Here is a 12,671-nt window from a genome sequence, read left to right as displayed (position 1 = left end):
TCTGGTTGATATAAAGAAAATCCAGATAAACTTTTGTATGGCCCATATAAAATTTGATCTGGTTAAATTTTATTGCATCCATATCTGGGCCAGATAAAACTTTATCTGGTTGATATAAAGAAAATCCAGATAAACTTTTATATGGCCGAAAAAGTGGCCAAAACTGGACTAGCATTGAGAGTAACTTTCCAGCGTGATCAGTTATCTCTGTTCTGTTACAGTGAGACCCATACAGAGAGCAAGACACACACAAAATATAAACACAGAACTCAACTGGATTGGAACAAAGTGGAAATATGTAATGTGCATGCACATTACACACTTTTACTATACCTTACCAAAACATTTGCAAACTGATATTGAATACATGTACATTCAAATTTTTCGCCCAGGTAAATCATATTACTTACTTAAATAAACTGGCATCGCGCGGTACCACTAGTACACTTAAAAATAATAATTGAAGGTTGAGTTCTTTATTCTTCTGTGGTCCTGTAGATGTTCAATAAATTGCGTTGTGCTATTCTTTTATTAAATATATTTGCTTAAATAAATAAGTTCCAGGAGGGCGATATATGTTCCATTGAATCCATTCAGAACCGAAGTTCAGTCCCAAAATATATTCCTTGTTGCCATCCGTTCCAAAAAAATTCTTCCTTACTTCTGACTGTTCAGTTCACTATAGAAACCTTTGCCAATGTCCAGACATCAATAGAGTATCAATACACATATGTCCATTGTTCAAAAGCGGCCTTCACACTTAATCAACCTCTGAGTCATCCTGTTTCAAGCCAAGACCCTGTGGTTGCCTAGCAACCCAGATAGAGATAGTTATTCCCCCCTCCCCCATTTGACTTAGTGTGCAGTGTGATTTACTAAATTGAAATATATATGCATAGTGCAGTGCCACAATATAGTGTAATGTAAATCTCTATGAAAATGAACTATGTAAGAGCATACAGTCTTAAAGTTTTATCTGTCAATATAAAGTCAGGTATAACTGGATATACATGATGTATATCCAGTTATCTGCATATCTGGATTGACTCTATATCCAGTCATATCTGGCTTTATATGGCCAGATAAAACTATCTGCATATCTGGATTGACTCTATATCCAGTTATATCTGGCTTTATATGGCCAGATAAAACTTTATCTGCATATCTGAATTGACTCTATATCCAGTTATATCTGGCTTTATATGGCCAGATAAAACTTTATCTGCATATCTGGATTGACTCTATATCCAGTCATATCTGGCTTTATATGGCCAGATAAAACTTTATCTGCATATCTGGATTGACTCTATATCCAGTTATATCTGGCTTTATATGGCCAGATAAAACTTTATCTGCATATCTGGATTGGCTCTATATTCAGTCATATCTGGCTTTATATGGCCAGATAAAACTTTATCTGCATATCTGGATTGACTCTATATCCAATCATATCTGGCTTTATATGGCCAGATAAAACTTTATCTGCATATCTGGATTGACTCTTCATCCAGTCATATCTGGCTTTATATGGCCAGATAAAACTTTATCTGCATATCTGGATTGACTCTTTATTCAGTTATATCTGGCTTTATATGGCCAGATAAAACTTGATCTGGCCAGATTAAACCAGATATAAAGCCAGATCTGGCATTTCGGTAAGGGTTATAATTTCAAGTTGGTATAATTTTAGCACAACGTACGCCGTGGCTTCCATGCACTAACGTCAAAACCAATAGGTTCGGTCCCAAGCTCAATGACATGAAAGTAGCAAATCACGCAGTACTGCGATGGAAACTGAAAAAGCCCTTTCTTTAATGAACGCTGATGCTGTAGGCTATACCTATGTTTTTGTTTTTTACGCGTCGATTGCTTATACCCAACTTTTGCCACCGCAGAAATTTACAATCCTACCTCACAGAAAAGCTCCATCATTAGTTAAATATCCATCGCTATGAATCCAGCTAAGCTGCTCTCAAAACATGTGCATGCACTTGTCAATACATTTGAAAAAGAAAGCTTTGCACAAACCGCCTTCCAGACCCGCCGCAACAAATAATGCGTTTTCAGCTCTTTCTCCGTAAATGTATTTCATCGCCTTTGTAGAACTTTATGTATCCATTCCAACACGTTTGTTTCACATTCCCTTCATCGACACATAGGACCGACCAATTATTATTTTGGTGATCCGGGAACATCGAAGGAAGGGTACCGTAACTGTTGATGTCGGTTGCCGTGAGGATGGAGGCGGGCACCTAGTAAGCCAATCAAATTGCAGGAAACAAGTCTAGCATAAAATGTGTACGACATTCTAGTCAGCCACAGCACGTAATTTTTTTATCATTGCAAATCAGTTCTGTGAGCTGGTGCAATTACAAATGGCTGTTTATCCTTGTTCTTTGTAGGCTATTATAGTAATTAGTACATCAACCCTGATTATAGTAGAATCCCGTGTAGCGATCACGTACTTGAATAACGCTTCGAGCGAAAAGGAACTGGAAGTTGTTGCACTTTAACGTTATTTCTTTCACACATTAGAGTTTTAGTTCGTAGCAACTTCGATGCAAAGTCAGTCAAAATTTATATGCAAAATCTAACATATCGAAGCAATTCAACAGGAGCGCAAGTTTGCATTTGTTGACAGCCAAACATACAACTACAATTTACAGGTAAGTGAGGCTACTATCAAAGTGGACTGATAATGTAGGCTAAGCTGGAGTTCTCACACCGTTGTTGTCAATTGAAACTGCATACGCTACTATAGATCCAACAGGCTTACATCTAGACACAGTTTGAGAGGAACGATACGTTAAGTTTCCTTTAGTTATGATACGGAAGTACAGTCACTTGTGCATTAAACATAACAGCAGTTGGTTAGGTTACCAGTGTGTACTTGTACTGATTCAGAGTAGTACCCACACATATGCTAAATTACTACTATGTACTACTAGTATAGTAGCAGTAGTTGTAATACTTGTACTCAAATTAAAGTCAAGAATGGAAAGTACTTGGCTGAAAAAGTACTCATATGAAAAATACTCATTGCTTAGATTCTAAGATGGTGTACTCAGAAACTGATGCACTAAAGCTTAGTACTCAGACTATGGTAGTTCTTGGTACTTGGAAACTCAAGTACTAAGAAATACTTGGTACTCAGATAAAAGGACTTGACTACAAGTAAAACACTGTAGGATACAGAAGCTAGAACTATTTTATAAATTTGCCGAACATGACAAACTCTATTCCAATTTGAACATATTTCTATATTTGGGTGGATATCCAACATAAGCCAAGTTTCCAATCCTCATCTGGAATGTAATATTATTTTGCCATTAGACAAGCGAAACCATTTTGCCTAGGCCTAGATTTAACTCTAATCAAAATCAAATCAGTTTAGACAATGATAGAGCAGTCCCGCAACTTGTTTACAATTAGCCACATGCGATGCATTTTGGGAGGAACAATCCTAACCATCATTATTTTCTCCATGGTGATAGTGACACTCAATACCTTCTATTGCATAGCGGAAGTGAAGAGAAAGACTGGGGGGGAGGTGCGGGGGGGGGGGTCTTGGAACCCGTCAAGAATCAAGAAAAATCAGAAACATTTATATAGTGCCAATATCAACAATAGTTGTTCAAAGGTGATTAAAGACAGTTTCATGAAATTAATAACAATACAAAACAACAAGTGTTCAAACAGATAAATACCATCTGAGCATTGTAGATGTGGTTTGGAAGAGCATTCCATTGTTTTAGGACTGAAACATGAGAATGACCGATCGGCAATTGACACAATCTGAGTTTTGGGTGCAATAAAATGAGATGTAGATGATTTGAGTTGTCTGTGTGATATGATTGTAGCTGAAGTAAGTCCGAGATATATGTATAAGGTGACGATTGTTTATGGTTAGCTTTGTACACAAGAAGATGTACTTCGAAGTAGATACACTGTTTTGGGGGAGCCAGTGTCTGTGTGATGATTTGTAACTGAAGTAAGTCCAAGATATGTACAGTATAAGGTGGCGATTGTTTATGGTTAGCTTTGTACACAAGAAGAAGTACTTTGAAGTTGATACCCTGTGTGTTGGGAGCCAGTGAAGAGCACTGAGTTCTGGTGTGATAGCGTCATACTTCTTAAGATTGACAGTGATGAGAGCAGAGGTGCTTCGGACATTTTGAAGCTACTTTTCAAGCAAGAAGCTACAATAGAATGCTTCACCAAAATCTATGTCCGATAGGTACCCTCGTTCAAAGTTTACAATAGTTTATGCATTTGTGTACAGATATATTTTGGAGGAAGTTGATCACCAGAGGTCGAATTTGAAGTGTAGATTAATATGTATGCTATGTCAATTTGATCACAAGATGGAGTTTAAAACTTTTGTTTAGTGTTCTTGGCATGTAAATACGACTGGCACCAGTTTGAATTTCTTAAAATGCTTCAGGTTTTAATATGAAAACTTCAGCCTTCGACATCATCGTTTTGCTTCGTCGTAAGAATTTCTGAAAACTATTTTCCTACATCCACGAATCGCCGAGATTGCCATACATAGTTATATAACTAGAACTATGGAATTGAAACCACAAAGTGCTGTACTGCATATGAAGTGTATCAGTACTTGTATGAATACCACCAAATCAATGAAAAATGCAACGCCTCCACAAATTAAAATCTCGGTTCTGTTTATTATCTATATTGTGCAAAATCACATAAACTGTCACATTTATAACACAGCCAAATTGTTGCTTATTAGCACACAGTTGGGGGGGGGAGGGGAAGTGGAGGGCAATTTATTAGTTTTACGTGATTAACACTGATTATCAACTCAGTGTTTTATTACCAGCATTTACCAGTGTCTTACCTTGATATTGAGAAAAGAATGTTCAAAACAGTGTGTTATTGTAGCCTACTTCAGTTACAGTCCCAGTGTGATGCAGTTGGAATGTTGAAACAAGGTTCATAATTAATGTTACAAATTGAAATGCAACCAACTGATTCAGTCTCAGTTTATATGTATCTTCCAAAGGAGGTATAAGAGACATAAATGTAACCACAAAACAGTGATAATATGATATAAAGGTTATACAGATGGCAGTCACAAGAGAGATACATGACAAAACAGGACTGCAGAAAATAATAATAGTTTACAGTCAGCAGTACCGAAATATAATGTATATAATTCATATTTCTATTGACCTGAGTCATCACATGTATATTTCTATATTGGTTTCAGCCTCAGTTTATTTTTTCTAAGTATCCACCAAAGGAGATATAAGAGACAAAAATGTAACCACAAAACAGTGATAATATGATAAGGTAATTAGATGGCAGTCACAATAGAAATACCTGACCAAACAGGACTGCAGTACTGACATGGTGGCAACAGCACTACAGTAAGTGTTGGCAATTGTGGGACGGGAATCAGTTACGGGAAGGTTACCATGATCATAGCACATGATGCAACATTGAGTCACTGGCAGATCAGTGTAGAAATGATTTCAGATCAGAATATGTAATGTGACCTTCAGGGAATAACCTATCTGGTATAGCATCGTAATGTGCTATTCAAAGTGGCCAACTTCATTGCTACGTACACAGACCTGTAAATATACGTGTAGTGGTTTTTGCGCTAAAAAAAAACATATTCTTACATATTAATTTATGCAAGACAAAATTCAGAGCCTTCATAACTACTGCAAAATATCTGAACATTTAAAGGCATTGAAGACTCGCCCCAAACGGCGTGCGGCCATCCGAAAAAGTTAACTTTCTGTTGCTTGCAAGTGACGTTTTGTTCGTGTCGCTACAAAATGCAGACAGTAATGAAACGTGATACCTTGTTATCTTTAGCTGGACCTGAGCTGTCCATCGCTGTATCGTTTGTATACTGTACTGTAGGTATTGACCGCAGCTGTATGTATGTACCGACTGTACACTAGTGTCTAATTACCGACGGTAGCAAGCTGTGTGTGTATTTTCTGGGATCGATGGTGGAATTTAATACTTCTGTTACACCTCATTCGAAACTAGGTCAAATAACCGGCAATAGACGTTTCTTTTTGCGCGAGTCTTCACACCCTTTAATATACTGTATGTATGCACCCACTAAAATCGCAGTATACATACATGTAGTAATTTTCACCACTGAAACTACACGTGATCGAGATTTACATTGTTGAGTAAATAAATGGAGTGTTGTATTATTTCTTGCAACATAAATCAGGAGTATGGCTATAATAGCAACACCCTCCCCCTCCCTCTCCCTTGCTTTCCCTTCCCTCCATGGTAGACTTCTGTAAAGTTACATTCATTTGAGTTTTTCTATTAAATTCACTGCATTTTTAGAAAGTTTCTAGCCTCCTATTTTCTCTGTCACAAAGTTAACTGGTTTAAGAAGGGAAAACTATGTGTTTCCTTTGTGTTGTAAGCCTATACATACTGTCAGAGTGCAGTATTTGAGAATGATAGGCGATAAGGTACTGGAAACCCAGCTGTACAAAAGGTGGCTATGTTGCTACGACAACAAAGCACACTGTATAATGTTAATGAAATCCAAAGAACTGTATGGTACTGGACTCGACTTGCAGAGAGTTTTGTTTCATTATACAGGATGAATTGTTCAATAAATATTGAATTCAGATCATTAATTTCTAGATAAAGGAGGTGCAGATAATCCAGTTAATACAATTTAACTGTACATATTTTTCTTGTTCTTTTGGTCACTAAGACTTTTTTCTGTCTCAATTCCTTGAACCTCCTAACCATCATGCTCTTTACTGCCTAGTAGTTTGAGTGTGTTAAATAAAGAAAGGCAAATGCCACTTTATATACAGAATAACTGTATACAATATACATGCAATGTATGCATGCCTAGGCGATAATCAAATATAACTTAAAAGTTATGAACTATTGCTAGGCAACTGAATAAAGCAACACCTTATTGCATGCATGGTAATAGTGGAGTGAAAAAATCAGTTTCCTTGCTGGAAATCCTCGCTGTTTTTGAGAAAATTGAAACAGAAAATGTTAGTAGATTGTATCGCTTCAGTAAAGCTGAAGTACGTTGACTACTATTTATTTTAAATGTGTTAAAACAAAGTTTATGTGTACTTTCTGTCAAAAGGAAAACAATTCCATTTACGTTTCAAAATTTTCATCACACAAAGGTTGTAGAACAGTTGTAGATTTGTAGAACAGTATTCATGCAGTGCTAATTCTGAAAGGATTATCAGTTTTGTTCAACACTACTTATTTTAAATAATGAATAAATGACTTAAAAAAATGGAGGGATGAGGGGGGCGGGGGGGGGTGGGTAGGGGATGAGCAAAGTGAAAGAAAGCTCTAGAGGTTTCATCTCCTTGTGATGTTATGACATCACACATTGACAAAATGGCAACCTCAATATGTGACTCTTGAAGAATTGTGATATCTCTATTAAAAAGGAAGCCTTTTCTTGAGCTGTTTTTGGGGAGCTGTTCATCCCAGGCGTCAGTAATATTTGTGATATAAAAGATGATAGCTTGGGGTTAAATATCCTTCAATGGAATTTGTTTCAATAAATATCTTTTCTGAAACAGTTAACCCCATTGTTCTCAGAAGTTTGTCTGCAAATCCTAATCTACAGTATATGAAAAAAAAACCAAAAACAATTTAACCACAGGCAGTGTGAAAAATGTCAAGTCATTCTTTTCTAGCATAACTACAGTATAGCTATTGTTAGCTGTGTGAACAAACCTTGTGTACTCAGCACTTCCTATCCCTGGTTATCATGATATATGTAAAGCAGTACGTTGGCACCCTCCAGTCCTGTGTATACCGTACGGACTAGAACCAGTTTTATTGTTGAATCTGGTGAGTTTGGATGCATTTGCAATAAATACAGGTATCTTTAAACCTGGAAGAGAGTATTAATGTATGCATTTCAATGGAATGACCGCAGTTCAAATATTGAAGAGAAATTTCAGCTTATTATCATGTTTTCCACGTTGCCTTCTGTTAAACACAGTTTAGGGTATTAATTAGTACAGTGTGTCACTGAAGAAAATATTCTATTTATTTGAATCAGCACCAAAAGATGGACAATTTTTGCGAGCAGTTTTCTGTTGTTTTTTGATCTCATCCATTTGCATATTGTGGGAAATAAAATAAAGCAAACAATTTAATGTTAGATGTCGTGACACTCTTTTGAACCTTTGATATAGTAAAATCACATATGCCTACAATACTCTCACAACGACATATAAATAACATACTAAACCAAACAGAATGATTAAAAGTCAAGCGTGCTTTGTGCATTAATTTGATACTATCAGTGAAGTTCATGAATTTGATTTATAAAGTTTCATTATGGGTGACCAACTGACCATTATATCTGACTTTCTACTGTAGCATATTCAGTTGTAACACAGATAACCATTTAGAATTGAGTTTTTTACTTCCTTCCTCGCTTACCTGTCTCCCCACAACCTTTGCACCTTGTTCTACCTCGTGCCTGAAATGTATTATTGGTTCACTTTGAAATGCGTACTGTACTGTAGTCACTGAAGAGCAGTGACCCTGGTGCGATCAGCAGAATTAAGTATTGAAAAATGACTTAACTGTGAGTTTTGTGACCAGCATTATGAAAGAATGAAGGTACCACTATATCTAAAACTTTATCAGACTAAAAAAAAAGAAGCCACCTAAGGACCATTTGATATCTGAAATGTCTGATGTAGTGAACTCTATATACTGTATATATGATAAAAAAAAATGCAAATTCACGATCGAATTCCTCTTGATACTGTACTTCACATTGAATTCTGAACACTTTGCATATGAATAGTACTTAGTTAGTATGTGTCAAGGCTAGGGATGCTAAAAGAGTGTATACTGGTATATTCCAGGTTGCTATTAAAGGCATTGAAGACTTGCCCCAAACCGCGTGCCACCATCTTTAATAAGTTAACTTTTCGTGGCTTGCAAGTGAAGGTTTTTCTCTTGTCGCTACAAAATGCAGACAGTAATGAAACGTAATACCTTGTTATCTGTAGCCTGACATGAGATGTCCATCGCTGTATCGTTTGTACACTGTGTTTTGGGTATTGACCGTAGCTGTATGTATTGACTGTACACTAGTGTCTAATTACCGACGGTAGCAAGCTGTGTGTGTATTTTTCTGGGATCGATGGTGGTGTCTAACACTTCTGTTACATCTCATTCAAAACTAGGTCCGATTACCGGCATTAGACGTTTCATTTTGCGCAAGTCTTCACACCCTTTAATAATCAAACCCTTTATAGAGTTCATCAGTATTGACCTGTAATATGCTAGAAAGTCTAATTATGGTCACCCATGCTCCAACTTTAACAAGCATTTTACTACTTCCATCAAAGTATTTTTCCTCACTTGAAACATTTGTCTGATTTTGAACACTCCTCAATTTTCTTGAATTAACCTTGGGAGAGGAAGAACCACCAGGACAGTCCTCTTTTGAACCCTTCTTTCAGCAATTTTTAAATTTTTAAGCAAGCTCAAATTTGCGGCCAGTACTGACGATCTTTTCAAAATTATCGATTTAGTCTTAGTTCTCCAGGTAGAAATAAATTTCTTACCATTTCAGATCATGGCAAAATTATAGTTTTAATTCATATATAGACTGCTTTAAATTAAATCATTCATTACATCTGAATATTAGTTTGAAATATTTAGCTGCCATTTATTTAACAAGGCGATTGAGAAAAGTACTGGTCTGTGCCAGCCTGTGGGAGTTCAACAGATACACAGCACAGAACAACCCGGTTTAACGGTAGAATTGTGCAAATATCAAAAGTGTTTTCATTGATTGAATGGAAATTTTCTCAATTTCCTTTCAGAGTTATTCTGTAAAAATTTTGATCGGAGATATCTGCCATTCCTTGTTAACCTGAAATCATGTCATTTAGTGTCTGAGCTTGGAAGAGGAAACATATATATATACGGGTATGTGACATTTGTTATTTATTTTATAGCTAATAAGTATGTATGTATTTTAGATCTTCCTGCAAGCAGGAACTCGCGAAGAAGCCATCATTGGCTTATCAAAACCGCAAGCTGACCGAAGTCAGTCTCTTAGATTCATATTTAACGTCCATGATTATGAATTGTCAATAGTCAACAACTCTGTAACTGGACGACATACATTAATATTGGAGTGAATCGAACTTGGGACCTTATGATTGAAAGGCACCGGCGTTAACCACTGAGCTAACACTCCAAAAAGTAAAGATAAGTAAAGATAGTAGAAAGAAAAGTAAGCAAAGTTAAGATACTAAACTCTGATAATGGCTGTAAATGGATGCAGATTCCTTTCATTTGAAAGACTGAATGAGGGTGAAGAACCAATTTATTAGAATTGGAAGTTATTTTAAAATATTTATCGGAACATTTCCTAGTTTATTTTTAAGTGTGTGAGTTTAGACGGCCTGATGTTCGGTATGATTCCTTGCAGGATCTTCAAAGACAAACAGTCTGATTTCCACATCAGGTCACCCACACTGACTTTTTGCAGTAGATAAGCAGTGTTTATTAACAGTCTTTTCTCGCTTTCATTTTTAAGCAGTGTTATCGCTTTTTTTTTTCTTATAAATCCAACCCAACCTAACCGGTTCTTGTTAATAAATGCTGGGTGCAAATTGGATAAGTGATTAGCAGTTAATAATTATGTATGATCATCAAAAGAATTGTCAAAATAAGAAAGAGAGAGCTTTAACAGGGCAAGAATGTCCACATTTTATTTGAACTCAAACTTGTAACAAAGACAAGATATTATAAATCAAGTCTTTCCACCTCAGAGATCTCACAATGCCTGCTATCGTATTTGCACGAAAAGAATGTCAAAGAGAGAAAAAAATTGGTGAATAAACTGTTTAACTAACTGCAAAACTCTTGTAAAAGTAAGTGGAGAAAAGTTAGATGGCTATTGTTGTCTGAAACTGTTGCAATTAAGTTAACAACTTTGCTGTCTGCACCATTTTGGGCTCAAATGAATGGTTCATACCAGGGGACTAGAAGTAGGGAGCATGGTTGGGGTGGGGGAGGTGCAGGGAAGGGGTGGGTGGGGAAGAAGAGTAAAATAGTGAAAAGTGCCCTTTGGATGCATTCTACAGTATAAGTTTGGTTTACTGTACAGTAAACCAAACTTACCTACAGGCCTGGGTGTGTGTGTTTTCCTTCCATACTTTACCCTGAACATTCCTCCTCCTTTGCTTGTTCCTGAATGTTTCCGACATTTTCTTTTTTCTTACTCAGGTCATCGCCATGGGAGGTTGTTTGTCGAAGAACAACTCTGTCAATACAAGTAAGTATACACGTAGTGCAAAGAATCGGAGAAGCGTCTGCACTTTTAAGTTTTCCTCCGTACTATTTCCTTGAAACGTTGTGATGCACCCCTCTCCCAGGTACTACCCCCCTCTGCTTCCCACCCTAAAGCAGCTGTATCACAAAGACTGGACTGTACCGTACCATGGCAAAAGGCCAGGCAACGTACTGTAGTCCTCGAAACTTCACTCACTTTAGTTCTCACCAAATTTTGTGTGTAGTCCTCTAATGCTTATTAAAATGCGATAACAATCCAACCAAAACATGAAAGTCCATTTCATGTGGCTTAGGTGATTTGCTGACAGTGTGTGCACAGCTAGCTTCTCCTGTTTGAACATTAGACGCTTTACACAGCCCACATGTAGATCCCGCAGGGCCACGTGCGGATCCCGCAGGCCCACCTGTGGATCCCGCAGGCCCACGTGTGGATCCTGCACGCCCACCTGTGGATCCAGCACAAAATCATGTTGACAATACACATTAACCAATGTAGCAGTAGATGTTAGTTTTGTAAGTCTTGAAGTGATTATTACTGTTAATAACCTGTACTATTACACACCAGTTGAGACAAAGAAAATGGTGTGGTAATTATTACAGCTCCCTAGCCACATGTAAGAATTTTTGATAGATAGGACTAGCTTTAAGAACAACTGACGCTTGCTACTTACAACATTGTTAGATTAGGACGAAGAAAACACAATTTTTATGTCACAGACAATTGTATCAGTCAATTGGTTTGCTTCGAGACTCCTCTGGTTACCCTAATGGCTTGTTTTTGCGAGGAGAATGGGAACGGGTTGGGGCTGGGAGATGGGGGGATGGTGGGATGCATGCAACATATATTACTCCTTTCCCTCTGCGATAAATGTTGGCTAAAGCATTCAGCTGTTGACTAGGAAGCTATCATACTGAATAAACGAATGTTTAATATATTTAACATAAGTCATTCCAGCAATAACCTTTCCTTTCTTTGTACTTGTATAAAATAACTTGTCCTTTGTTTTTTAAATTGAATTTCTTTACTCTTAACTAGGAGTTATTTTGAAAAGTTACAAGGAAACCAACGGTATGTGTTTGTAATAAGAGTTACAGTGTATTTTTTGTGTGTGTTTTGTCCAGTTCAGTATAGTCTCTGGCGCATAACCTTCTGAGCTAGCTAGTGAATGTTGCATATTCAGTATTTTCGCTTCCTGTCATTGTACCTCTCTTGCTTACTACTGGACTATAATAAATCATTTCTGACTTACCTATCTTTACAAGACAAAAGCACTCCTTCATCCAGAATTTAAAGACTGTATAATCATGACCAATAGCAAGTATAGCAATCAGAATTC

General features: G+C 36.9%; 1 protein-coding gene across 4 annotated transcripts in view; it reads left to right on the top strand.

Annotated features, from left to right (window-relative positions):
- The window catches only part of LOC139980882 (apoptosis-inducing factor 3-like), a 76,491-nt gene that overhangs the window by 39,252 nt on the left and 24,568 nt on the right, over positions 1-12,671 (top strand). The window contains exons 1-3 of one of the 4 annotated variants that reach the window (XM_071992881.1): positions 2,348-2,666; positions 9,855-9,960; positions 11,269-11,317. In XM_071992881.1, the coding sequence (XP_071848982.1) occupies positions 11,278-11,317 (40 nt within the window). In that variant the 5' untranslated portion in view covers positions 2,348-2,666; positions 9,855-9,960; positions 11,269-11,277. Of the gene's footprint in view, positions 1-2,347; positions 2,667-7,787; positions 7,852-9,854; positions 9,961-11,267; positions 11,318-12,671 lie in introns of those variants that run through there. The other 3 variants (XM_071992882.1, XM_071992883.1, XM_071992884.1) reach the window with 3 other exon arrangements.

Source organism: Apostichopus japonicus, chromosome 15 (genome assembly GCF_037975245.1).
Source record: "Apostichopus japonicus isolate 1M-3 chromosome 15, ASM3797524v1, whole genome shotgun sequence".
In the NCBI taxonomy this organism is placed as follows: Eukaryota; Metazoa; Echinodermata; class Holothuroidea; order Aspidochirotida; family Stichopodidae; genus Apostichopus; species Apostichopus japonicus.
Note: the sequence above shows the minus strand (reverse complement) of the source record. Positions and strands in the feature narration are given on the sequence as shown.